Source organism: Mustela nivalis (genome assembly GCF_964662115.1).
Source record: "Mustela nivalis genome assembly, chromosome: 12".
Taxonomy (NCBI): Eukaryota; Metazoa; Chordata; class Mammalia; order Carnivora; family Mustelidae; genus Mustela; species Mustela nivalis.
In genome coordinates this window covers 64,270,854-64,297,983 of record NC_139031.1, presented here as the reverse complement: position 1 = coordinate 64,297,983, position 27,130 = coordinate 64,270,854, and the positions used below count along the sequence as shown (strand labels likewise).

The 27,130-nt window shown below is 40.7% G+C and overlaps 1 protein-coding gene and 1 pseudogene across 12 annotated transcripts in view; both read right to left on the bottom strand.

Moving 5' to 3' along the window:
* Nucleotides 1–491: 491 nt before the first annotated feature.
* The window catches only part of ASNS (asparagine synthetase (glutamine-hydrolyzing)), a 145,353-nt gene continuing 118,714 nt past the window's right edge, over nucleotides 492–27,130 (bottom strand). For 2 of the 11 annotated variants that reach the window (XM_082693677.1, XM_082693682.1), the window contains exons 3-16: nucleotides 16,644–16,715; nucleotides 15,055–15,813; nucleotides 12,764–12,799; nucleotides 11,907–12,178; nucleotides 7,357–7,594; nucleotides 6,219–6,404; nucleotides 5,893–5,994; nucleotides 5,331–5,458; nucleotides 4,136–4,262; nucleotides 3,504–3,610; nucleotides 2,951–3,051; nucleotides 1,794–1,875; nucleotides 1,548–1,703; nucleotides 492–837 (exon numbers count right to left, since the gene is read on the bottom strand). In XM_082693677.1, coding sequence (XP_082549803.1) covers nucleotides 628–837; nucleotides 1,548–1,703; nucleotides 1,794–1,875; nucleotides 2,951–3,051; nucleotides 3,504–3,610; nucleotides 4,136–4,262; nucleotides 5,331–5,458; nucleotides 5,893–5,994; nucleotides 6,219–6,404; nucleotides 7,357–7,594; nucleotides 11,907–12,155 — 1,686 coding nt within the window. In that variant the 5' untranslated portion in view covers nucleotides 12,156–12,178; nucleotides 12,764–12,799; nucleotides 15,055–15,813; nucleotides 16,644–16,715 and the 3' untranslated portion in view covers nucleotides 492–627. Of the gene's footprint in view, nucleotides 838–1,547; nucleotides 1,704–1,793; nucleotides 1,876–2,950; nucleotides 3,052–3,503; nucleotides 3,611–4,135; nucleotides 4,263–5,330; nucleotides 5,459–5,892; nucleotides 5,995–6,218; nucleotides 6,405–7,356; nucleotides 7,595–11,906; nucleotides 12,179–12,763; nucleotides 12,800–14,023; nucleotides 14,132–14,888; nucleotides 14,957–15,054; nucleotides 15,814–16,643; nucleotides 16,772–27,130 lie in introns of those variants that run through there. The other 9 variants (XM_082693680.1, XM_082693683.1, XM_082693684.1 and 6 more) reach the window with 8 other exon arrangements.
* On the bottom strand, nucleotides 25,686–27,028 carry LOC309845553 (peptidyl-prolyl cis-trans isomerase D pseudogene; annotated as a pseudogene). Its single transcript has one exon. The product of its transcript is annotated as a peptidyl-prolyl cis-trans isomerase D pseudogene (transcript).

Genomic DNA, 27,130 nt, shown 5'->3' with positions numbered 1-27,130 from the left:
CTTTTACACTCCAGTCGTGGAGTCCAGCAGTTCCAACAGATGTCTGCAGAGCTTGCAATCCTACTGCCCCTTGAGAGTCCGCTGACCTCTGACCTAGAACAGTAGTTGCAGAAAAGGTGTTGGCATCACAGAAAACAGAAAGTAAGAATTGCTATTTTATAAAATAGAGCTGTCATGGCCGCCTACGATGAGGATGGATGGTTTCGGCACAGCAGAGGCCGTCTGGCCAGCTGCTGGGAATACAGAAAGGCCAGAGGGAGGCCGGGAGAAGGCCACACTAAGAGGAGGCCGGGATGGGGAGGGAGCCATGTTGGCACAGGGCCCAAGTCTTCTAAAGCGGCCTTAGAGCAGCTGCTAACGCCTGCAAACGTCAGCCAGCTCCCCCCTTTCCCAGGCTCACTCTCTACCTTACTGGTAAACAGTAAAAGCCGCTCAGTTTCTGGTTACCTCTACTAAAGGGGCTGCGTGAGCAGAAGCAACTATAGCCATGGTTCCAATTTAAGACTTTTATTTTTTTCATGCCCAACGAGCCTGAGTGGTTGATGCTTGCCACTCCCCTTCCTGCCCTGGAGCCCCCAACCCTTCACAAGAGGCGCGTGTCCTGGCAGGGCTGAGTGCAGAGGGCACCTAGGCTTTGGCAGCTGCCTTGTAATGGGCCAGAGTGCGGGCCGAAGGGTCAGTGGCGTTGATCCATCTTGGCATCCAGTAATGGGTCAGCCAGTCGGCCCGGCCGGGGTAGTGGCGCTCAAAGATCTGACGGTAGTAATAGCCTTCTTTGGTTTTTGGAGTGTTGAAGGGAAACTTTTGGGCTGCTGCTGCCATCATTGCATCATCAACCTGGAAGAGCATCAAAACAAAATGGTTTTTTAGACGGCATAGAAACCCTTATATTGAACGTGGCTTCATGGCAACAACCAAACTATGAAAAGGCACGACTGTAGTTGCCCGAGACCCTTTGAATCACCCTTCACTTAGAAAATGCTAAAATACCAGAATATACACAGCTGCAGTGACTTTTAAAGAACATTTTTGTGAGTGTCTATAACAGAGGGTAGCTCTGAGTTTTATTCTTTCATGCCTATTAATGTCTGACCCGCAGCAGGCACGCAATGATGTGGTAAATGAAGGTCAGTGATAACGGGTAAGTCTCTCGCTCTTTCAATTCTAGATGTTACTACATAATCCTTCATGCTATCTAAATCTTATGAAATTCTTACAAAAGCATTGTTTACTGAGAATTTCTCCAACACACAAAACATTTAAACTAAACACAAAATGAACAGCGATTACAATTCTATTTCCACATTGTCCTCTTCCAGACAATATATATATATTTTTTAAAGATTGTATTTATTTATTTGATAGAGATTACAAGTAGGCAGAGAGGCAGGCAGGGAGAGAGGAAGAAACGGGCTACCCGCCGAGCAGAGAGCCTGATGTGGGGCTCAATCCCAGGGCCCTGAGACCATGACCTGAGCTGAAGGCAGAGGCTTTAACCCACTGAGCCACCCAGGCACCCCCAGACAATATTTTGAAAGACATTATACCTGGTGTTCAATATAGTCCTGTAAAATCCTAAACCAGGAATTCTTAACTGAGGTTATTCCATCACTGAAGGCTTCTTTTGGCCGCCAGAGAATGTCTTTAGGTATCAGATTGGAGTCCTCAAAGGTCTCTCTCAGGAGATGTTTTTCTATCCCATTCTGACATGAAAACAAAGGAATGTTAGTAAAAGTTCCAAATATATTTGATATCAATGGAGAGTTTTTTTTATCTTGGATTGATTCACCTACCTTAGGAATCCTCATATCTGGTGGCAGAGACAAGTAATAGGAAGAAAATCGATGATCCAGGAAAGGGACTCTCAATTCAAGGCTTAAAGGAAAAAAGAAAATCTAAATCCAAATGGAGAGTTAATGCCTGCCTGTTCAGATTGTCCTTGAGAGTTTCTTGGCAATTCAACCAGCCTCTAAGTAATGTTAAGACGATAAAGTCATTTTTGCAGTCCTCCTGATTATCCTACACTACTGTGTGAACCCAAAAATCTTCATTCAAAACGGGATGCTTACTATCTAGGGAGTGAAGCAAACTGACAGTAATTTGACTTTCCCTTCTACAAACAACTAAGTGCACATCTCAAAAAGCAGAAAAAGGCAAGAATCATGAGTGACCAGATCACTGAGAATGTACTTTTCCTATACCTTCCTGCCTCAACATCTTTTATAGGTGAGCCCATCTCTCATCTTACTAAAAACAGTAAGAATTCAAAATTGTGGACTACTAAATAACTAGTTTTCATACAACATTAAATATAAACCACTGATCTACAATGTTTCATCGAAGGCTGCATTATGTTTCCTGAATCCTGGTGACTCTGCGTAAGACAAATGGATATGATAATAACCACGGATTCAGTTCATTCCCCACACCGTATTTTATTATTTCCCAACCTTAGTGTGATTTCGTAGAAGCAACTAAGACATTTGATGTCAGTTTTCTATCATGTACAGTACGAGTTTTGAATTCTCCAACATGACTAGCGACAACTTTAGGCATCCAGAAATGGTCTCATAGAAACCTGTTGGAATCCAATCAGCCCTCTTGGATCCTGACCGCCCTGTGACCACCCAGCATCCAAACAGTTGTTGGAATCACTTGTTTCATGGGGGTGTGTAATTTTTACTTCTCTTAAAAAGGCTTAGAAAGAGCTGCATCTGCCTTCCCTCTCCATTCCGATGGCAGTGGAGTGGGGCTGTGTTTATTGGCAGAAAGTCTGTCTAAACCTACAGTCCCCTCATCAGAAACACAGTAACACTCTGTATGAGAAGAGCTTCATTTTCTCTGAAAAGTCCTACTTTGCAACATATAACCAACTGAAAGAAATAATCAGCCACCGAGCTGTTTGATTTTTAAGGCTATCTTTACGACTGCTTCTTAGCTACTGAGTTACCCGTGGGCAGCAGTGGTGCGGTCTGCCCGGAGCACATCGAACAAGTAGAGTTCCTTCAGAAGCCTCTCACTCTCCTCCTCGGCTTTTTCAGGAGAAGGAGCCTGTTTGATAAACAAGCAGGTGAAGTTACAAATACACCAACAGCTTGGCTTTGTGCTCACGGAACAGCCTGTGTTTCTCTCTCTTTCCCACATTTCTGCTCTAAGCACGGTAAGACAAAAAGCTACATAAGGTCTGGGGAAGGGAGTCCCTGCTTACTACACCAGGCCTCCCTTCACACCAAACGGTTGATGTCAGGCAATAAAACGGACACTGTGGGCAATAACCATGCTGCCACACGATAGTAACAAATACCAGAACTGTGATTCTCACGCTCAACCGGTCCCCAAGAATGCAGATTATTTCTCCCCTGACAAAGCAGACAGGATCTGGTTTCCTCATCTACATCACAAGTCACTCAAGTGTTAGGGCTACAGTGACAAGAGAGGACTGCAAGCAAACAGTTCACTTTTCCTAGCCTCGCACCAATATCTCTCCATCTCAGAATGCTTACCTTGTGGAAATATATGTAACCCTGCGTCAGCTCATCTGAGCCTTCCCCGGAGAAGATCACCACGCTATCTGTGTTCTTCCGAATGTACTTGGAAACTAAGTACATACCTTGGAAGAGAGAGAGAAATTGTTCACATCAATGTAACTCTCCACCAAAAATGCTTTCTCTTTGGCTTATGGAAGCTACTGAGTTTTTCTTAAACTCTGTATTTATATACTGGCTTCCAAAATAATGACTTTTTATCTATAAGCCATTTTAGTGTACCTAATGTAGAAGTTGTACTGCTGCCATGAAATAGCCCAAAACCATTCTAGATTTGCATTTGTTCTTAAGTACTTTGTTTTAAACTATTGTTTAAAATAATCTTTTAACCCTTATACCTTTTTTTCTTTATTTTAGTATTAAAAATGTTTTTGAGGGGCGCCTGGGTGGCTCAGTTGGTTAAGCGACTGCCTTCAGCTTGGGTCACGATCCTGGAGTCCTGGGATCGGGGCCTACATCAGGCTCCCTGCTCAGCGGTGAGTCGGCTTCGCCCTCTGACCTCTTCCCTTTCATGCGCGCGCGGGCTCTCTCTCATTCTCGCTCTCAACTAAATAAAATCTTTAGAAAAAAAATTTTTTTTAATACCTTACCTACTGAAGCACGAACGGTCGTAATATCGTAAGTTTCCAAAGAAAATATGACTTCATCCAAGACCTGAATGCCTTCCTCAGAATTAAAGAGGACTTCATGGTGTTCACTCCCAATGTGATTTGCCACCTGATTATTTAAGAAACATCCATACACTTGTGACTTAAAAGAACTGCCTTTGAGAAGGAAACATGACAGTAGTTCACAACACAGTAAGTTAACAATAGTGAAAAACAAACCAGGCAAAATAGGAGGCAATGACTCTCCAGGCCACCGCATACAAGGTTCCCCAGTCAGGTTTCCTGGCCTCCTCCAGTCTCTGCCACGACTCAGCTAAGAGGCAGACGGCCCATCAGCTCTTCCCACTCCAACACTTCCACCTAACTGTCCAGAGTACTGCACAGTTAGTGTGCCCTACACCCCTAAGAGACTCCCCCCTTTCTCTCTAGTCTGACAGGGCCCCGCTATAACCTTGGCCCTCACTGGCCCTCCAGTAATGTTTTATATTACATTCAGGATATTATTCCTAAAGGAAATGCCACCCCCCCTTTTTTTTCTTTGGTTATTTTGGATTCTTTCAGCATTGATCAGCTTGCTTTGAGACTGCATTCTAGCTCTTTCTCCTCCATCCTACATAAGCTCTTCCAGACTAGGAAAAAGGTCTCCTAAACACTAAATATGTATGTACAAGGTCCCCCCTGCCCATAATCCTAACACACGATGCTTTATTAAAAAACAAAACAAAACAAAACAACAGCTAACATTTACAGGGTACTCACTACATGCTGTGTTCTATCCTATGCAGTTTAGACGAATTACATCATTTTCACCACAAAACTATCCCACAGTAGTTACTATTACTCCCATTACACAAATGGTGGAAGTAGGATTTGAAACCAGTGGTCAGGCTCCACAGTGTGGAGTCCTAACCACTATACCATGCCATTATGTTCAAGAAGAATTATTATCGTTAGGTTTTTATGAGGCCTGCATGGGCCTTGGTAGAATTTTATCTAGAGGACAGCGTGCAACACTGTTGATATTCAACAGGCATTTCATTCCATTTTAATATATTTAAATTTAAAATAATTTCTTGAGTCAATACAGGAGCAGAAGCACAGAATCATTAATTATGGGCCTGATTGTTATGCTAACACGTCTGTCTGAATTACATAATGGGCAGAGGCAGTGTCTTACCTTTCTAGCAGCCAGTAAATCAGTACTGTCTTCCATGCCAATTGCAAATGTCTGGAGAGGGTACTGAACGTGGGCCTCTTTTAGCTGCTTTAACAGGGTGGCGGCAACCAAACTGGAATCTAAGCCCCCTGTGAGCGAGACCGGAAGTACACGGGTTACCTGCCTTGTGGAAGAGGAGCAGGTAGGATTTACAATCCTGTGAAGCCCCAGGACGAGAGTTTTGCCATTTAAAATCCCCAAGTTTTATAAACTGAAAATCAACTTTAATCAAAGAAAACAATCTAATATATATAACCCGAGATAATGGTTGCAGTAATTGAATTGGTTAAAAAAAAAAATCACTAGACACGATTTATTAGCTCGCTCATCCCAGTAATTGTAATGTAAGCAGATGTTGCTATATTAGTGTGAATATCAAATGCAGCTTATGGAAAACATTTTCATCCTCTGATGGAGAGAAAGATTAAATCCTCGATATTCTATCGTCAAAACCTCAGGGATGGCTACAAGCCATTTACTTAAATACGCATTCAGTATAGTTAGGCATTTTAACAGCCTTCACCTGATAAAAGGCAGCCAATCCTTCGGTCTGTCATCAAGCGTTTCTTGATGGCATTGTCAAAAAGGATCCGCAGGTTGTTCTTCACGGTTTCTATCTCAAAACCTACAATCACATAAAGTAAGCAAATGGTTCCAGAAAATCTTGGGCTGAATTATTTACTGAAATGAGGTACACACTCATCTCTCTATCATGATGACATGTGCTCAACTGGAGACTTTGCCAAAGCCCAGTGCGCCACATCCACATGAAACAGGAAATAGCTCTTCACACGTGACCCGTTCTAGTGATAGGAAAGTATCATTTCCAGTGGGCGTTTGCTCTAGTACCTGGGAACAGCTTCTCCACGTTGTCGTAGAGGGCATGCAGAGGCTCTTCTCTACAGTGATGGTATTTGACCATTTCCACGGAGGCAACTTTGCCATTGGGCTTTAAATCCAAAACTTCATAGTGTCCCGGGAGAAAAGGCTCCACTTTTAAAAAAGGAGCTGTGGAGTGCTTCAGGTTAACAAGGCCTACAAATTCCAAAAAAGAATTTTACTCATGCTACAATTCACACTAACTCTCACAGAACTTACTGTCCTCTAAATTCCTACTTCCCTTTTTCGTACAAACACATGTCTATTATATCAGCAAAACAGGGGAAAATTAACCCAATATTACTATCTACTTACAAGAGAGGTCACAATGGTACAGAGATATTGAGCAAGGCTACACTGATTTCCAGTATTTCAGAGCAATAGGAAAATCTCCAATGTTCCCTTTCTTCTCCCTCGCTGAAATTTCAGATCAAGAAAATCTATTTTCTATAATAAATTAAGTATGAAAACAAAAGATACACTAAGCAAGGAGAGGGACTTGAAATTATTCATTTTATGATATCCTGGCTGTCATTTCTTTGAGGTATTTTAAGAAAACAGCTGTGGTTCCTGGACCTTTGACAAGCAAATAAATCCAGTATGAGGTACTTTAAAGTTGGACATTAAGTCAGGCATCTACCCCTTTACTAGTTATTATATACTGTGTATTAACAGTATAATTAAATTTCCTCAATAAGTTTTCACAGTGAGTAACCAAATGGACACCACCACGATCTTTGATACAAAATCGATGTTCTGTTGTAAGAACAACAGCCTATCAAATACTCATTATGATTTACAATTTGAGTGCGTCAGCCCAGTAATCTGTCATACTGAATTCAAAGACCAGACTGGACCCAGATCCCATCACTAGCCAGCAGACTACAACAGAGCCATACAACCCTTATGGGAGGTGAGGAGTTAATTAAAAAGTTTTAACCAGGGAATACCATGAACAGATTAGTTTTAGATACATTATTCTAAAAGCACTGACAAATAGTTGCTTGAAAACCTCTGGACTGCCCACCACGGGAATTGCAAATAGGATCTAGAGGGAAACACAAAACCAGAGCACTAATGAAAACCTACAGAAAAATTCTCTAATTACCTTTAGCTTCTGAACACACGGCCAAAAATCCATCTTCCGTCATGGCTTTAAACAAAGGCCTGACTCCATAAGTATCTCTGCCCAGGAACACTTTCTTAGTGGCAGTATCCAATAAAATGAATGCAAACACCCCATCCAACATACTAACTGTTTGCTCAATTCCTCCTTTGTCATATAGATGAAGGATTATCTCACCATCCACTTTGGTCTGGTATTCAAATTCAAAATGTTGTTGCAGCTTTGAAAAACAGCAGCAAAAGTAACATGTTAGAATCTGTGTGCACTCACAAATAGTTTTTCACTGCAAAGTTGGTTCAGTATTTCTACGTTCTAGAAGCATACACTTCAGTGATTTAGAAGAATCATGGCATTACCAAAATATAACTTGTTTGAAGTCACAATTCTGCAAATTCTTTGTAACATAAAACTAAACCCGTGAAAATTTTAGTTACATTCTGATGAAGGCAATGCATCCCAAGAGTCATGCGTGGACAGATAGAAAGTCACCTTAGATATGTGCTATGTCTGTAATACATACATATTTATATGTAAGTTGAAGCAAGTAGGTTGCCCCAGTTGCCATGACACTAAAAATGTGTGCTTCCACACTGTAATACTTTGACTTTGGAACAGAGTATCAGCTAAGGTTGTTCCAGTTCAGTCTCCAAGACCTGCCTATGAAAATGGAAAGAAAAAGGACAAATGGCCATCTGGGTGGCTCAGTAGGTTATGCAAATGGCCATCTGGGTGGCTCAGTAGGTTAAGCATCTGCCTTTGGCCTGGGGTCCTGGGATGGAGCCCCATGTTAGGTTCCCTGCTAAGCAGGAAATCTGATTCTCCCTCTCCCTTGGCTCCTCCTCTACTTGTGCGTGCTCTCTTTCTCTCTCCCTCTCTGTCAAATAAGTAAGTAAAATCTTTTTTTTTTTTTATTTAAAGGACAAACATAGTCTGTATGATCCCCAGCAAATAGATGATTCCATCATAATGATAAAGACACATGATCTAAACAAACCTGCTGGCCCCCAGGGGACGACTGTGATATTCAGTCCTCCTACCACTGCAGTGGCATTAAAGCTACTTCTCACTGAGAGACAAAATGACAGGGGCACGTTAGAAGCCCACATGCCCCAAAGGCACAGCAAAGTGATGGTCACGATCACACCGAGTGCACAGGGAGAGGGTTTGATTACAGGACACTCGGACCCTGTGGCTCTCCATCACCACTGCAAACCGTGAGGGTGAAGTCCTTGGAGTTGCTCTTTCTGTGAACTTACTATTTTTGGCTGACAGTGGAGAGAGAAGAGGTTCACATTAACAAAATAAGGTGGAAATCCTAGGTACGTTTTGATATTTAAAACATATTTCTAAAATGTTTGTCTACATATGTTTGTCTACATATGACCTATAAACATGCTTCACAATTAAACATACTCTAGGATTTGTGAAACTGTCTCTGGGCACTCACAGAATGACCCCCAAAATGGACTCTGGCTGCCTCCAGGGACTACAGAGCCACTTCCTGTTGCCCTCCCCCTACTCTGAGAGACTCTCAGGGGAGACCCTGGCACTAGCAGGTGGGGCTTGGAAAGCAGTCTTCTGGGGACCCTTCTGGGCTTAGGCATCTGAAGGAAGAGTATACCCTAAAGCAGTCAGTGATTTTGGTGAGCAACGTCTTCCCTCAATCTATCCCACCACTGCCACCAAGTCAGCACTGCTCCTGAGCTAAACCCTGCAGGGAAGTTATTGCTTAATGACTCCCAGGTACCGCTTTCCAGTCTCCTGAAAAAACCACGCGGTAAAAGCTGCATGGAGATAAAAGCCCCCGTTCTCTTGTCCCCCATACAGCTATCACACTGCCTTCCAACTTGCTGTTTGCAAGCCCCTTATGCTCCCTGCAGAGAGAGACTCCTCCCTGCCCCAGCCTCTACTCAGAGTCCTCCTCTCCTTCATTTATTCTTCCTCCACACCCAGCACATCTCCAGCTGTCTTTTATTAGCAAGAGTAAGTTTTCTTTTTGTTATAAATAAATAAATAAATAAATAAATAAATAGGCTTTGGAGTTTCCATTGCAGCAGACTTTACATAAACCGAAAATGGCCATCCTCCTCTTTCGTCTAATTTCTGGCTGCTCACGCTGCATACCCTTAGATGACTAGTAGAAGTAATGGAATGTCTATGCTTTTGAAAATACAACGTATTAGATAAATTTAGAGTAAAAATACTTTTGAAATACCATTTTCTAACTTCTAAATAAAATATGTAAAAGTAGAAATGTTGTTCAAGTTAAACAAGGTATTTCCTATGTCATTTAAAGTGAAAGGTTAATAGTGCCATAACCCAACCCAGCATTCTCACGTATATGGTACTAACTTGGCTTAGTAAGAAAGAAGTCTTTTTTTTTTTAGTAAGAAAGAAGTCTTAATTGTTCCTTCCTGCACTCTCACTGCTGTGAAATCCATTCTTACTTTTCTTGCTCACCATTTCATCTCTATGCACCTAGAAAAATGATGCCTGTGTATAATATGCTCTTAAGAAATGTATGAAAGGAATCTGCTGAGTTAACTATAAAAACTTCTCTAATGAGAAGCCTATTAAGAGCAGAGTATTCTGGGTGCCTGGGTGGCTCAGTTGGTTAAGCAACTATCTTCAGCTCAGGTCATGATCCTGGGGTCCTGAGATCAAGTCTCACATCGGGCTCCCTGCTCAGTGGGGAGTCTGCTTTTCCCTCTAACCCTCCCACCTCTCGTGCTCTCTCTCTAATAAGTAAATAAAATCTTAAAAAAAAAAAAAGTAGATTATTCCTATAAGCAGACAATAATGGCAAAAGCCATTGTCCAGAGATAAAAACATCCAAAGGGTGACTAGAATGTAAATCCTTATTTGTGAATGATTGACATGACATAACAAAACTCAAAAAATACAAAGAAACAGTGTGAATGATGTCTGGCTTCAAACAAAACAAAGCAACTATAAAGATGTTCTTGGCAGAGGTGTTTGGGTGGCTCAGTGGGTTAAGCATCTAGACTCTTAATTTCCACTCAGGTTGTAATGTCAGGGTTGGGAGATCAAGCCTCATGTGGGGTTCCTTGCTGGGCAAGGAATCTGCTTAAGATTCTCTCTCTCCCTCTGCCCTTCCTCTACTCTCCCTTGCCAAAAAAATTAAAAATTTAAAAAAAAAAGAAATTCTTGGCCAACTCGCAGTAATTTAGTATGAACTGAGTATGAAATGATATTATTGATTCTTAGGTTTAACAGTATTGGTGTTAGGTAGAGGAATGCCCTAATTTTGAAAAGATAAGTGCTTATATATTTAGGAGTAAAGTATCACAATATCTGTAGCATACTAACATGATTCAGCCAAAAAATTAATGCCTAGGTGTATATACAGAAAGAGAAAAATAAGTCAAATAGGACAAAACATTAATAGTTATACAATCTAGGTTCTACTTTGGGGGTTTTTTGTTTTTAATATATGTTTGAAATTCTCAAAAATAAAAGCTGGGGAGGAGGATGGCAAACAAAACAATTACTTGTAAATTTAAATTTAAAAGATGTATGAAACACTAGCCAAATAATTCCAGATTGGAAAGCTCTTAGCCAATGTGGCTTCCTGGGATCAGAATTTCCCCTCTCTTACCACTCTCATCCTGAGTAAGCTTTCCCCAGATTAGACAGCTGTTCCAATTTTAATGCTACTAGAAAATCACTTCCCGCACTGTTTCCTCTGGCCACCCTTCTGTCTTGCCGTTCTATTTAAGTGCAGTATGCAGACGTAATAAATATCATTGAGGGCAGCCTCATATAAAAGCTACAAGGATGATGACCTCTCAACTACTGAACTCTATACCTGCCCTAAAATCCTCCGCTCTCACAGCTCTTAGAATGATATTCTAACTCTTTACCAAGTCCTGCTTGATCGGGTCCTGTCCACCCTCACCCCACCTTACCCCTTGTTCACATCTGACTATCCCAGGACTGCTTTCTTCCTCAGACTTCTATACATGCTATTCCCTCTGCATGAGAAGTTCCTCCCAGCCCCCCTAGTTGATCATGGTGCATCAGGTATCGGTTCAGGTGGTAGTTCCTCCAGAGGTCTTCTCTGATCACTGGATCTCCCCTATCATCCATATTTTCAGTCATAGGTACAGGCATTTATATATATATATTTATATATTTCAGTCATAGGTACAGGGATTTTTTTTCTTTGCTTTGTAATGGAATAAGCTCCATCAGAGTGCAGAACTACCTCTCATTCCTACTATTGTATCCCCAGCACCAAACACGGGCTCTGATTAATATTCAAATTCATAATAGGAAAAAAAAGTGCTGAGAGTTAAAGAATTGTAATCCTCATTTGTGTGTGTGTGTGTGTCCAACTCATTTGACCTCTTCGGTCTCAGTGCATCATCCTTATAATTGGAGCAAATGAGATAATGAACATGGAAATTGTTGGAGAAGTAAAAAGCTTTACATGAAGTACAAAAAAGTTATAACCATCTAGCTCTGAGGTTTAATCACATTCAAATACCTTCTGGTTTTGTTTTATTTACCTTCTTGTGGTTGTAGATTTCACCGTTGTAACAGAGCCACAGATAAGGATATTTCTTTACTCGAATTGGCTGCATTCCAAACAGCTGGTCAACCACTGCCAACCGATGAAATCCAAAGCAGCAATTGGTATATCCATTAACATTCTCAAAACGAAATGCATCTGGACCCCTGTGTGCGATCTTCATAGCGCTCAGGCACTGCACAGAAAGGCAGTCATCACTGCCAAAGAGGGCCCAAATCCCACACATGGTGCAATGGGGCTATGGGCTTTCTATGGAGAAAAGAGCAGGCCAGTTAAATATTTAATACCCAATCCAAGTCTGTAGTAAATCTTGATTCCAAAAACTGGTATCAACCACTTCAAAGAATGACATTTAAACTATCTCGTCTACAGCAATTTTCCATTAGGTTGGCAGGCACAGAGGAGTTGAGAATGATTTAATTTTCATACAAGTATTCAGAAAAGACGCATGATCTTTCCATCCAGCAGTAGCAGTCTGGCACCCCGTCAATGCCTGCATCTCTCTCACCTTGGGATTGGCCAGCTAGACCTTGGGGGAGTGAGGCCACACTTGAGGTTTACTTCCTAACATCAGATACATACGCGGGCTGGCTCCAACCTAGTGAGAGATCCCCGTCCCACTCTCTCCATCTCAGAGCCTCAGAAGCCCTCAAAAATCCAAGAGACTCCCCAAATTACTAATACAGTCCCCTCTCGGGTCTCTTTGACAATTAAACGTCCTGTCTTTACCTATACTGCACATTGAGTCTAGCGGGTAAAAAAGATCATACATATTGCTCAAGTGTTATGTTAAGATATACAACCATTATAATCATTTCACAACTTCTTGCTTACCTCTAAGTGATTTACTCAAACGTGATGCAAGAAATTCTAAAGAGAAAAAAGAAAGGCATGTCTGATACCAGATATCTTGGCTATATAACAGAAAGCATTTTAAGTTGACAGAAATACGTAATGTTCACCATCCAAATGTCCTAAATGACACAAATGTTCTCAAGTATTTTCTCTTAAAGTTGTCTTGGTTCATAGGAAAGCAAAGCAGGTAGGACACAAACACCAACATCTCTGAAAAACAACGTGGCAATCCCTATAGGCCAAAAAGCAAACAATTCCTACGGACATTTCCTTGCAATTTCATATTCTCAACTGTGAAATAAAGGGCCATTTTATTTGGCTGCTACCAACTCAAAACAGTTATTTTACCAAAATATCTCACACTTAGAAACTTATTTGGGTATCTTTACTGCAAATTTGCAGCAAACCTAATTTGGGACAAAAATTCTCAAGAAAATACATACATATATTCAAGTTACATCAGTCACTTCGGGTAATCCTCTCAGGGCGTTTGCATCTAAATGAACCAAAGCTTTGTTTAGCTTTCTAATGAGACCACATCAAACAAACAAAAATTAATAGTGACTCAAACAACCTGGAAATATCCTATGCAGTCCCTTCCATGCACTTTGCCAAATAGGCTCTAATAAGACATTTGAGAAATTCACTTAGATTTAAGTGAGATAACTACCGATAAGCCATGTATCTTTTCCTCTATACCAGTTAAAAATGGGCTGAGAAATTGCTTTGAAAATCACAAGAGGTCATTAGTGAATCATTTACCGGTCTTCCTAATGCCACTTAGCGAATCCCATTATTAAACCTGCATAAGGAACACACACTAAGCACTAAAACGGAGGGGAAAGAAGGGAAACACACATTAGTGAAGCACACTTACCTTTCCCAGCAGGAAAAAGCACATTAAAACTACTACCTATTTTTGTTGGACTTAGGCTTACTTGCAAAGGTCCTACTTATGTTTTTTCCTACTGCTATTACTTGTTCCCTGTAATTTTCTGCACTTCCTCATAAACTTTTAGAACAGTGCCGTCCAGAAATGTAAGCCAATATGGAATTGTAAAAATACCAGTAGGCCCATTAAAAAAGTAAAGAGAAAAAGGGAAGACAACTTTAAATATATTTTAACACAATGCACCAAAAAAGGTATTTCAATATAATCAGTATAACAAATTATTGACAAGATACTTTACATTGCCTTTATTAAGTCGTCAACATCTGGTGTGTTTTACACTTACACACCTTAATTCGGGCGAGTCAGCATTTCAAGTTCTCGATAGTTACATGTGGACTGAATTGGACAGTGCTGCTTCCATGCATTTGATTTCCATGCTGCTTACCAACTAAAAACTTCACCATATTGTTTTATTTTACATTAAGGTATCAGCAACCAACTCCTGCACAAGTTCAAGACTTAAGTTACTTTTAACTAATCTTACAGTAATGCGGCCAATCAATGAAAAAAAGAGTTATGAGTGCTTTTAAATTGTTAAGTCAAGGCACCCAGGACAATGGCCCATGAAGGAATAGGCCAAGGGCCCAGCAGAAAACGGTTTTTTTTCGTCAAAATAGTAACATTAATCTGAAACCAGCCCTACAGAATGGATACCATTGAGAAAGAAATGTTAGTTCTTTTGCTTTTTTCCATACCGCTCCGCCCGTCGCCCTGAACAGATCTCTCCTAGGTGGGGTTGGTTCATCAAGTCACTTGTTGAGCCTTATAGTCTGGGGTAGGGGGGCGGGGAAAGGAGAGGGGAGCCAAAAAGTTGTGGGAAGCCAGAGGTGAGGGGCTAAGTGCAGACCCTTAGGCTTTGACCGACGCTGGGAGACCCGGACCAAGAGACTGCGCGAAACTCCAGCTGAGCTCCAGCCACGTGCACCCTCTGGCGGGTCCACCGCAGAGCGCCCAGACTGCGAAAATTTCCACAGGCTGACACGCAATATAATAAAAAAAAAAAAAAAATGTAAGAATTTATAGGGGCCAAAGTGGGCCGCAGCCCGGCCTCCCCTCCGTCTTTCACCTGATCCCTCCCTCCGAAGACCTAGATCCTAGTCTTTCCTCCCCGCTAGCTCCCAGGTGCGCAACAATCGGCCCCGCCCCCTTTACCCGCCGGAGCTGCAGCGCCGGCAGGCGCCTGCACCCGCTTCTGCCCTCCGGTGTGCAAGCGAGGCCGCAGCGTCACCTCCTCCTCTCTCCTCCAGGGCCGGCCCTCCAGAGGCGGCTCCGGGGCACGCTGGGAGGGCGCTGCGCTGGTCGCTAGAGCCTGGCTTACCTGGGCTCGGACGGAGAGAACAGCGAGGAGATGCCAGGTAGAAGCTGCAGAGGCGGGCCGGGCGGCGGGCTTCCTGTGACTTTATACGGGCCTCGCTCCTGTAATGCTTGCGGGAAGTTTCATCATGTCTGTGAGGACCAACCAGCGCGCAGGGGCGTGGCCCACAATGCCAGACCTTGGCTGGGCGGAGGAGGAGCGGGGATCAAGGAGGAAACTGCGTCTTTCCAGCTCCTTAAAGTGTTAGTGCACCTGCTGAAGGATAGCCTCAGAGGTCCAGCCAGGTGCCCCACTGACACCTAGGACCAGGACCTTACCTGCTGCCCTGACAATTAGGGGGTCTTCTGCACTTGGTTCTTTCTTGGGGAAATCATCACTAAATTGATTGCAGCAGCCCCTCTGCAGCAGATCTCCCTCATATCGTTAATTACAAAGTTTTTAGGCATCCAGGTATCAACTGCTTTTCTAAAGTTTATGGTATGCCACCTTGCTTTTACAAAAGACCCACATTAGTTAGTACCTGTTTTCGCTACCTGAAAGAAATCCAAAGAGGATTTTTTTCTTTGGGGGAAAAGGCGAGAAGCGAAAATAGCGTTCAGCATTTAGTTTGCAGCCAGCCAGGACAGCGGCACCGTGGATGGAACAGCAAGGACACCGAGGCGTTCCTTCCCCAGAACTACACTCAGGGGCAAGGGCATCCGTGTTTTATCTGTTCATTTTGTGCATTCATTAGCAGGATGTGTCCTTTGGTATCAGAAAGGCCTAAGAGAGGTGATTTGGGGGTCTGAGAAAACTCAAATTTTCCATGTAAATTCATGATAACTGCTTCTTCATTTTATGTCATTTCGGCCTATCAAATGTTTTCCTAGGAATGCTCTACTTCGAGATAACAGGGAAACCTGTACTTTAGTTTCTCCTTAACTACTAAGAGAGCATCTGATACATAGATGTGGATAAAGAAATATCTGTTCTATTAATAAATAAGGGGGCAGATGGGAAGAGCGGGAAGGATATCTTTTTATTAACTACTATGTAGATTTCACTATGTCTTCTACCTCAGACATAATTTCTCCTTCCTCCGGACAGACAGCTCAGTGTATTTGTATTTTGTGTTGGATCATCGTTAGACTTGTGATGTGGTTATATTCTCCTTCTACTGGATTGCCACCTTCCTGGTGACACCTGACTTCACCTTTGAGTCTCATCATCAGCTCAATGGATACCACTAGATTCTCAAACCTGTATTCGGTTCAATTTGATTCCTCCTCCAATTTTGTCATTGACAAATGTCACTTTCTGGAAAGGATGGAATTCCAGTCTGAATTATACCACTAACTTCTTCTATGGCCATGGGCATGTCCTATAACCTCTCTGGGTTTCCATCTTTGAAAGGAAGTTAGAGATTACTGGGGTCATTCCAGCACTGAAATTCTAAACACTAAAGTGATGAGCATTCTTTGGAGCCATAGCACCCAAGAAGAAAATTTTTTTTCATTCCACACAACATCAATCTGTCTTTTTGAAACTCAAAATAACTTTGCAATCTGGATCTTTTTACATTACACCAGTTAGAATTATCCAAATTCACCCACCTGATACTTGGAGATCCAGGATGTGAAATTGGGTTTGCCTGGATCCACAAGATGTGCTCTTCTGCCTGTGGACTAGATTAACAAGAAAAGCTGGCTCATACCAGAGACACTGCGTCAAACCAGAGACACTGACAGAAGGGCAAGGAGCTCACATAGCCTCTCTTATTTTTGCTACACACGAATGACTTATATTCAGGATTAAATATACTTTTCCACATTTCATCCCCACTCCTATATTGGATCATTACCTTTCTCCTTTTTATTTCTTGCACTGAGAATTTGAAAGGGAAAACTCTCTATTTTATTTTATTTTTTTTATTATTTTTTTTTTTTAGATTTTATTTATTTATTTGACAGACAGAGATTGTAAGTAGACAGAGAGGCAGGCAGAGAGAGAGAGGAGGAAGCAGGCTCCCTGCTGAGCAGAGAGCCCGATGCGGGGCTCGATCCCAGGGTCCTGGGATCATGACCTGAGCCGAAGGCAGCGGCTTAACCACTGAGCCACACAGGCGCCCCGAAAACTCTCTATTTTAAAGGCATCATTGAACTGGTACCAGTATTGCCCTCAGATTTGTTATGCCATATAGGGAAAGACTTGTCCTCAGAAGCCGTTTTTCTTTTTTTTTTTTTTTTTAGTGTAAGTTTTTATTTTAATTCCAGTTAGCTAACATACAGTGTTATTTCAGGTGTGTAATATAGTAATATATTACTATAGTACTCCTTAACCCCTAACATCTACTTACACCATCCTCCCATCCACTTCCCCTCTGGTAACCATCAAATTGTTCTTTGGCCCAGTGATGGGTATTAAGGAGGGCACGTATTGCATGGAGCATTGGGTGTTATACATAAACAATGAATCTTGGAACTCTACATCAAAAACTAATGATGTACTGTACGGTGATTAACGTAACATAATAAAAATAATAATTTTTTAAAAGAATTTCTTTCTTGCTTTGTCTCTCCATCTCTCTCATTCTTTCCCTTGCTTCTTAAATTCCACATATAACTGAAATCACATGGTATTTGTCTTTTTCTCTCAGTTAGCATAATACTCTCTAACTCCATCCATGTCATAGCAAATGGCAAGATGTCATTCTTTTTCGTGGCTGAATAGTATTCCACGGTATACATACCACATCTTCCTTATCCATTCATCAGTCTATGGATAGTTGGGCTGCTTCCATATCTTGGCTATTATGAATAATGCTGCTTTAGACATAGGAGTGTGTGTATCCCTTTGAGTTCTTGTATTCTTTGGGTGAATACTCAGTAGCGCAATTGCTAGATCATAGAGTAGTTCTATTTTTAACTTGTTGAGGAATGTCCATACCGTTATCCACAGTAGCTGTACCAGTTTGCCTACTCACCAACAGTGTATGAGTGTTCCTTTTTCTCCATATCCTTGCCAACACCTGTTATTTCTTGTGTTGTTGATTTTAGCCATTCTGATAGGTGTGAAGTGGTATCTTGTTGTGGTTTTGATTTGCCTTTCCCTGATGATAAGTGATGATGAATACCTTTCCATGTGTCTTTTGGCCATCTGGATGTTTTCTTTGGAGAAACATCTTTTAATCTCTTCTGCCCATTTTTAATTGGATTATTTGGTTTTTGGGTGTTGAGTTGTGTAAGTTCTTTACATATTTGAGTACTAACCCCTTTAATGGCTACATCATTTGCAGATATCCTCTCTCATTCCATAGGTTGCTCTTGGTTTATTGCTTCCTTCACTGTGCAGAAGCTTTTCATTTTTATGTAGTCCCAATAGTTTATTTTTGCTTTTGTTTCCCTTGCTTCAGGAGGCCTATCTTGAAAGAAGTTGCTATGGTCTATGTCAAAGAAATTACTACTGGTATTCTCTTCTAGGATTTTTATGGTTTCACATCTCATATTTAGGTCTTTAATCCATTTTCATTTTGTTTTTGTGTATGGTGTAAGAAAGTGGTCCAATTTCTTTCTTTTGCATGCTACTGTCCAGTTTTCCCAACACCATTTGTTGAGAAGACTGTACTTTCCCCATTGAATATTTTGTTTTGTTGAAGATTAATTGACCATATAGTTGTGAGTTTATTTCTGGATTTTCTGTTCTATTCTATTGATCTATGTGTCTATGTTTGTGCCAATACCATACTGTTTTAACTACTACAGCCTTGAAATATAACTTGAAGTCCAGAATTGTGATGCCTTCAGCTTTGCTTTTTTTTTTCAAGGTTGTTTTTGCTCTTTGGGATCTTTTGTGGTTCCATATAAATTTTAAGATAGAGGGACACCTGGGTGGCTCAGTCGGCTAAGCGGCTGCCTTCAGCTGGGGTCATGATTCCAGGGTCCTGGGATCAAGCCCGACATTGGGCTTCCTGCTCGGTGGGGAGACTGCTTCTCCTTCTCCCTCTGCCTGCAGCTCTCCCTGCTTGTTCTCACTCTCTTTCTCTCTCCATCAAATAAATAAGTAAAATCTTTTTTAAAAATTTAAGATTGTTTTAGTTCTGTGAAAAATGCTGTTGGTATTTTGATAGGGATTGCATTTAATGTGTAGATTGCTTTGGGTAGCATAGACATTTTAACATCATTTGTTCTTCCAAACCATGAGCACGGAATATCTTCCCATTTTTTGTGTCATCTTTTATTTCTTTCATCAGTGTTTTATAGTTTTCTTAGTAGAGGTATTTCACTTCTTTGGTTAGGTTTAGTTCTAGGTATCTTATTATTTTAGTCCTAAGTACCAATTATAAATGGGATGGCCTTGGAAACCAATTTCTAAGGCCTAAAATTTCTTTATAAAATATAACCAAGTTGATACACAAAGCCAAAATATACTATTGATTCCTAAATATTTTTAAGTACAAGATTCCTTTTAGAATCACAGAAAAGTTTCTCTTGACCTGACCCCACAAGATCACATGTTTTTAGTATTTCTTTGATAGTGAAAACGTAGCACCATAATTAAAAACAAAACAAAAGAAAAACAAAATCCCAACAAGATATCAAGACTTCATACCACCCTTAAATAAATTTGTATTTTATTAGACACATCAGCAACAAAATAAACTGATAAATCGTAAAATGTGTAAGACATACTGAGATCAGACTATAGTCAATGCTCATAGAGTGCAAGGAGCATTCAGTATCTCCCTACAATAACTCCTAGCTAGATTACAGACTGCCTAGAATATAAATCTTACACAGAGCACGTACAGAACACTTAGTAGTTGATAGGCAAGAGCAAGATGGTAGATGACTAAGTTGTAAGGTTCTTTACTTCCCTAAAGTCTTTAGCAAATTGTGATTTTGCTGTACACTTATCTACCTAACAGGTCTGAAACCTGAGAACAACCTGGGAAAGGAGGTCTTCTATTTATATTTCACAAACATAAAACTAAGAATCCGAGAACTTGAAGAATTTAGCCAAACAGTCTGGATTAAATCACCAAGAACTGTGTTTTTATATACAGAGCCCAATTCCCTTTACCACCCTGTCTGTAATGGAAGACAGATAGTTGATATGTTATCTAGTGTTGTTGGCTGTTCTATCTTCTACTCATACATCCAGAGCCACTCCATCCTTTCCCACTTCACTTTGTGTCCTGGCTCCCTTACCCCTCCTCTTCTCGTGGAAGTGAGAATTGTCAGGCTAGTTCTTCCCCTGACTTCTTTACTATAAAATTCTTCTCCTAAAGCCCATAGCTTCTGCCACTGGCTTTCATACCACCCTCTCCTCGGATTCCAGTAACTCTTACTTCCTCTTCCTCTTCAGGCCTATCTCTAGGGTACAAAACCACCTTGATTTTCCTTTATCCTGCCCACACTTCTGTGATTACTTTCAATTGGAGTGTGACATCTGCTTCCTTTCAGAACCCTACCCAATACATTGATCTAGGATATAATGGAGGATGCCGTGGATTTAACTAGAGTAGAAAATGATTCATATCCTCTCTTAATTATTGGACACAAATGAGAACTAAATTATGTTGGCCTATTTTCCCACATCTTACCCACCCCTGTATTGAAACATCACTCTCAAAGTAGCCTGGAAGCATTTAACATTTTTTTTGACCTGAGTCACTGAGGAATCAAATAAAACCCTCCTCTGTCAAGTAAAAACTTTAGGCTAGTTCCCCATCCCAAAAGTTTAACTGACAGCACAAGATTGCACTTGTTCAGCCCTGAGAGCATTAATTAATTAATTAATTAATTAATTAAATTCTTTTAAAGAACTACTAAATTGATTTTTCTCAATTGGTTCGTTTTTGGGTATTTTGTAGATGGATCCATTTTCAAGAATTAAAAAAATATGTAGTAATAAGACAACCACATAATGGTAGCTCTCTCCTTTGGTATTAATGGATTGAAAAAATGTACATAATAATAAAAAGGCTTCATCAATATTAAAACACCTTAAAACAAGGTTGCATTTTATTCAACCCAATATATCTTTGGTAAAGTGTTTGTTGAGGAGTTTGACATGTCTATTGTCTACAGAAAATGCTATAAAGCCATTCAGATTTGCCAACCCCTATCCTAACTCCAAAGCTACCCAGGAGCCGATGACTCTCACATTAGGGAACACTGAATTAGAGTTTCACCTTTTTCACAAGCCCATCCCATCTCACCTTCCAAAATTTAAAATGCTTCTGGGGAATTTCCCTAAACATAAAAAGAATTATTAACAATAGAGCCACCTTTAGATAACAGTAACCAGAGCCACTGACCTTGCCACTAGACGTGACCTTGCCCATTCAAGGAGGAATTTAGGATGACACTACAGGTGAGCTCTCAAGGTACAGCATGGAGTCATAGGGAAACAAAAATGTAGCTGGAGCCTCCGTTTGATCTCTTGCCTTGTCCTGCAAATGTTAGTCTTGGGCCTTCTCAGCAGCCTATGATTCTATTTCTCTTTTGTTTGACCTATTTTTTTGTGATTTCTTTAAATCAGTTGTTGAAATGCAATTTGAAATAGGACCTCTGATCTTTACTTCTATATCCTCTACTTTTCTTCTAATTTCACAGAATTCCCCTGACACCTACATTTAAGTCTGCAGTTTAAATAGTAATATGGAAAATTCTAGAAACTCCAATTCCAGAAAAATTTGTCTATCATAATACTATTTGTCACTCTAGGATATGTTACTTAGCCTCAGGACAAGAAAAAAGGGAATATTAATTTGGGCTTTGCGCATATGTGTTTTGTAGAACCACAGATTTCGTAAAACTGGGAATTATCTATTCTTTCAACAAAACATTTATATTGTCCTAAATAAGAAAAGACTGGTTTATAAAAAGGAATAAGGAAACACTGGCAAAGCTGGAAAAAATGAGAGCCTCTCCTCTGAAAGAGTGAAAACTTCCTGAGAAGTTCCACTGATTTAGAATCAGAATAATAATTGATTTAAAGAATAGAGTGCACTGAACATAGAAAACACTACTCAGAGTTGACCTTGCACAGCAGATGACATGTGAGCAGAGACTGATATTTAAGGTAATAATATTAACAGTCATTTACTGAGTACCTCCTAGTTGCGATATATTTCATATAACTTTCTAATCTGTATACTAACCATGGAGGATAATTATTCTTCTTTTGACAGATAAAGAAGTGGCTCAAGAATATAAATTAAGATACCCAATACCACACAGTGTTGCCTCAAACTTGGCATGATGACTTGAGAACTTCCATGCCTGCCCCAGAAGTTGCTCAGCAAGCCAACCAGGTAGAGGGAGTCCTTCCAAGAAATGGCAGTAAGATAAGAAAGGTCCCAGTGTGTCCCTAAGGACAGCTAGAGAAAGTACAGTTGACCCTTGAACAACACTGGTTTGAACAATGTAGACTCACTTACACACAGATTTTTTTCTTTACAATATAATTCTGTAAATATATTTTCTCTTCCTTATGGTTTCATTGACATTTTCTTTTCTTGAGCTTACCTTAAGAATACAGTATATGACACATCTAACGTGCAAAATATGTGTTAATTGACTATCTTTGCTATTGGTAAGGTCAACAGTAGGCTATAGTAGGTAAGTTTTGGTGGAGTTAAAAGTTATACCAAATTTTCCACTGTGTGGGGCAGTCAATGGTGTTCCTAAGGCCCATGTTGATTAATAGTCAACAGTACACAGAACAAGTGGAAAAAGCCAATGAAGGGGCAAAGATTCCATTTTAAGAAGCAAGAGTAAATGGAGCAGTGCAGCCACAGGAAATGGGCAGAATGTAAGCATTTAGAGGAAAAAGAGGACTCCTACTTTTAGGAGAGGAGAGAGAGAAAGAACGGTGTTGCGGTATAGGTAAGCCAGAGAGAAAATAAACAAGACAAATTAATTATATCTTTGATGATACATAAGCACTATGGAAAAGAAAAGAAATTGGGGGGATTACAATTCTTAGAAGAATTTGTACTTATAGGCCTCTGTTTCCGCTAAGAAACGGAAGGAAGGCATTTTGTCTGTGGTACTGAAAGGTTTGGGATGTGGTGACAGTGAACTTTGAAATAATAGCCAAATATCAACAAAAGTTGTTGAGGGTGAAAAAAAGGTTGGGCAAGATGGAGGTCCAGCACGGGAGGACACCATAAAAATGAATGTGACTGGGGCAATAAGGGAGGGCATATTCTCCAACCACACGAGGCAATCCAAGATTTGGGGTCAAGGCATGGAGGGGAATGGCTCTAGGCTCTACGTTGGCCAGGGCATGTATAGAACACAGATAAGCGGGCATGGGAATGTGTACCCTATGTGCCTCGGTGGGGACAGCCCTTTCAGTAAACTCTGTTATTGTTCAGTGCCCCTTCCTGGGGAGCATTTTACCATTTCTAGTCCACTGATAAGGGTTAGCCATGTGACTTGCTATTGCCAGTGAAATGTGATCAGAAGTGACAGAAACTTAGGAGCCATCATAATGGTTCACCATGTCCTCTTTCCCCTCTGCCAGGAGTCTGGCAGTGTTCCAGAGGCAGGCAACTCTGCCAAACCCAAGAAAAAACAAGTGGAGAAGGACCACAGCCTACCCATGATCCACATGTAGCTTTCTCGTTACAAATGTCTGTGATTTCAAGGTCATTTATGACTGCAGCATAACCCAGTCTAACCTGACAAGCAAAGCTTGAATGTTTTAACTTGGAAGGGAAAGTAATAAAGTCAGAAGTTACTTCATTTATAAAAGACTAACAGGGGCTAAACGATTAAAGATTTGATTGTATGCTAGGGAAGTCTAGGAATAGAAGAAATAGATTAACTGGATATTTTTATGGAAAAGAAATGTATAATTTTAAAGTGTAAAATAAAATAGTGAATGAAAGATTGCCTGTCCCAGATTCCTGAGCGCAATAGTCATTAAGGAAACAAAGGTCCTCCCCAAACATAATTCCCCTGTGCCTTACCAGGCTAGGTCCTGTCTAGTCAAGATGTTTAGTTATTAGATTAGAAACTAGCAGCCGTGGAATAAAAGCCCCCCCACCCAACTCCCGCCAAACAGAGTCAAACAGCAAGTCCTGAAGCTGGACCAAAACATCCACCCTTCTCCCAACATCTCTCCTACTGCATTGCACCCCAGACCACTGGGGTCCTTGTTCTTAAACAGATAGAGGTGAATAGGGTTTTTAGCTGCCAAAAGTTGTGGGTAGAAACCAGATTTACCCCTTTTCCTTCTTGTGCAATTTATACATACTGAGGTTGTTAGGACAGAAAATCATAGTTTAATTTTTTCATCAAACTAACAACGTGTACAGAGCACCTACTGTATTTGGGGACATGGAGCTTATACTCACAATACAGAGGAACAGGGAAAATCAACAAGATTCCTCAGTGCAAAACATAGGTGAGGGTAAATAATTACTATGGAGAACAACAGAGCAGAGAAGGAAGAACATCCTACTGAATGGGAGCCAGATAGCTTAGAAGCATCCAGAAATTTATTCTAGAAACTAACACGTGCATGAAGGAATGCTTTAAAGACTTTCCCACTGGCACTGCTGCTGTAGCTGGCCTCCTAACACTCTGGACAACTCTCTTTAGCTTGACCTTACTCTTGATGCCTGTCACCTACTGATGATGAAAGCCTGTTTTGGACTCTTCCCATTGGGCACACAGGTATATATTAAAGCTTGCTTCCAGAAAACCCTTCCTGTCAAAGAAAGAGGAGTCTATGAGGTGAACAAGCAAAATTTAACTACAGCCCCTACCTTCTGGCTAGCCTTCAACACCTTCTTCCTCCATTTGGCCTCACTGGTTACAGACCTTAGTTTCAAATCTCAGAACACTTGGCTTTGAACTAATGTTTGAACCAGCTTCTCCACCTAATGTTGCTTTCACTAGCTCTCATGCTATGCTTTGGGAAAGACAATCAGAGTAATGTAATCATACAGATCAAATATAGAATCCCAGCATCACCTTCAAGCTATGTGACCTTGAGTAAATCCCCCCTGATTCTTAGATCTTTCACCTGCCCAACAGAAAAAAGGTATGAAATTTGCAGTTTTGTTGGGAGGTTTAAAAATGCTGAGAGGGTTACAGAACTGGCATAATAGCTGAAACATAATAAAAGTTCAAAACACGTCAGCTATTGTTATTGTTGGACCTACCTCGATATTCATATTGCATATTACAGAAAGCAAGTTTTGCAAGAGGCTGGGCACTCTTGCCCACTATTCTAGACCTGGGGAGATGAACAGGACACCTAAGCTATCCCCAGATGTCCCTACAATTCTACCTCACTAGACCAGGGGTCGCAATAATCAAAATCATAAGAGAAGCTTGAAAAAACTAGTTTCAAACATAGTTTGAAAAACAAATGGAGCACCTGGGTGGTACAGTCAGTTAAGTGCCTCTGGATTTGGGATCAGGTCATGATCTCAGAGTCATGAGATCGAGCCCCATGTCAGGCTCCACACTCAGGTGGGGACCCTGCTTGGGATTCTCTCTCTCCCTCTCCCCACTTGTACATGAGTTCTCTCTCTGTCTCTGTCTGTCTCTCTCTCTCAAATAAATCTTTAAAAAAAAAAAAAAGAACTTTCTTAGCCTTTAACTGTATCTATTAGAAATGTAACTTTCTAGTTTTTTTTTTGTATTTTGTAACACTGTTTTATTAAGAGTGAGCTTTTTTCAGTATTCCTAAACTGTAAACAATGGAAAACTGAAGTAGCAAAGGAAACACATCAGGGATCATATATAACAGACAAAAACCTTTAAATTTTCTTATTGCCTTTATACAATAATCAATGCATAATTAAGTAAAAACAATTTCTTATTAGGCAAACATTTTTGCATATGCTGCCTTCTCTTTATCTTTCTGTGCCTTTATCTTTTGTTTGACTTTCAGCAACTCTGCCTGGATAGCTTTATCTTCTGGTGCTATCTCCTGAGCTTTCTTAAGATCAGCCAGTGCTTGATCGTATTCTTTTAATCCTTGCCATCTTTGAGCTCTACGATACAATGCTTTGGTATTGGATGGGTCTAATTCAAGAGCCTCCAAACAACTGTCGATTGCTCCCTGCCAATTTGACATCTTCAGTTTACAAGCACCAATATTCAGCACACAGCTTAAAGCTATAGGTTGTAGCTTCGATCTATCTGCTTGCTCAATAACAGCCTTTGAACCTTCCACATACCTTAAAACTTTTGTATATTTTTTAATGGCCATTTCCCAGTTCTGAGATTTGAAAAAAGTATTTCCAATATTTTTTACATCTTCAGCTATTAGTAAAATTTTATTTACATCTTTTAAATCTATATCTGCATCCTCAGGGAAGTCTGGATGACTGTCACCAGAGCCATCTTTTGGGTATATCCCCCAATCATCCCCTTCCTTCAATTCTCCGCATTCTGCAATAACGCACAATTTGGCAGGCTTTTCACCTTTCACTTCTACATTTTCCAGTATCCTTGCCACACCCATTCCTTTAATTACTTGGCCAAATACCACATGTTTCCCATCCAAGTGAGGAGTTGGGACTGTTGTGATGAAGAACTGAGAACCATTTGTATTGCAGCCTGCATTTGCCATGCTCAATAAACCTTCCTGATCATGCTTATAATAGAAATTTTCATCTTCAAATTTTTCACCATAAATACTTTCTCCACCTGTCCCATTTTGATTTGAGAAGTCTCCACCCTGAATCATAAATTTCTTAATAATTCGATGGAAAGGGCATCCTTTGAAATGGAGAGGTTTCCCAGTGGTGGGTCCAATGCCTTTTTCTCCTGTACACAGCGCACGAAAATTTTCTGCGGTTTTGGGTACAATATCTGCAAACAATTCTAAGACAATTCGACCAACTCGCTCCCCTCCGATGTCCACGTCAAAGAAGACTCTGGGGTTACAGGGGTTGGAAGGCTTAGTTTTCGGGGATGGGTGCGACATTTTGAATTGCAGAGGCGCTAGGGAGCGAACTCAGAGAACCTCCACTTTCTAGTTTTATATATCAGTAAATGTCACTCAAATGCTTTGCAAAAATACGTGAGTTGTATGACATTGTGAATGTACGAAATGGCACTGAACT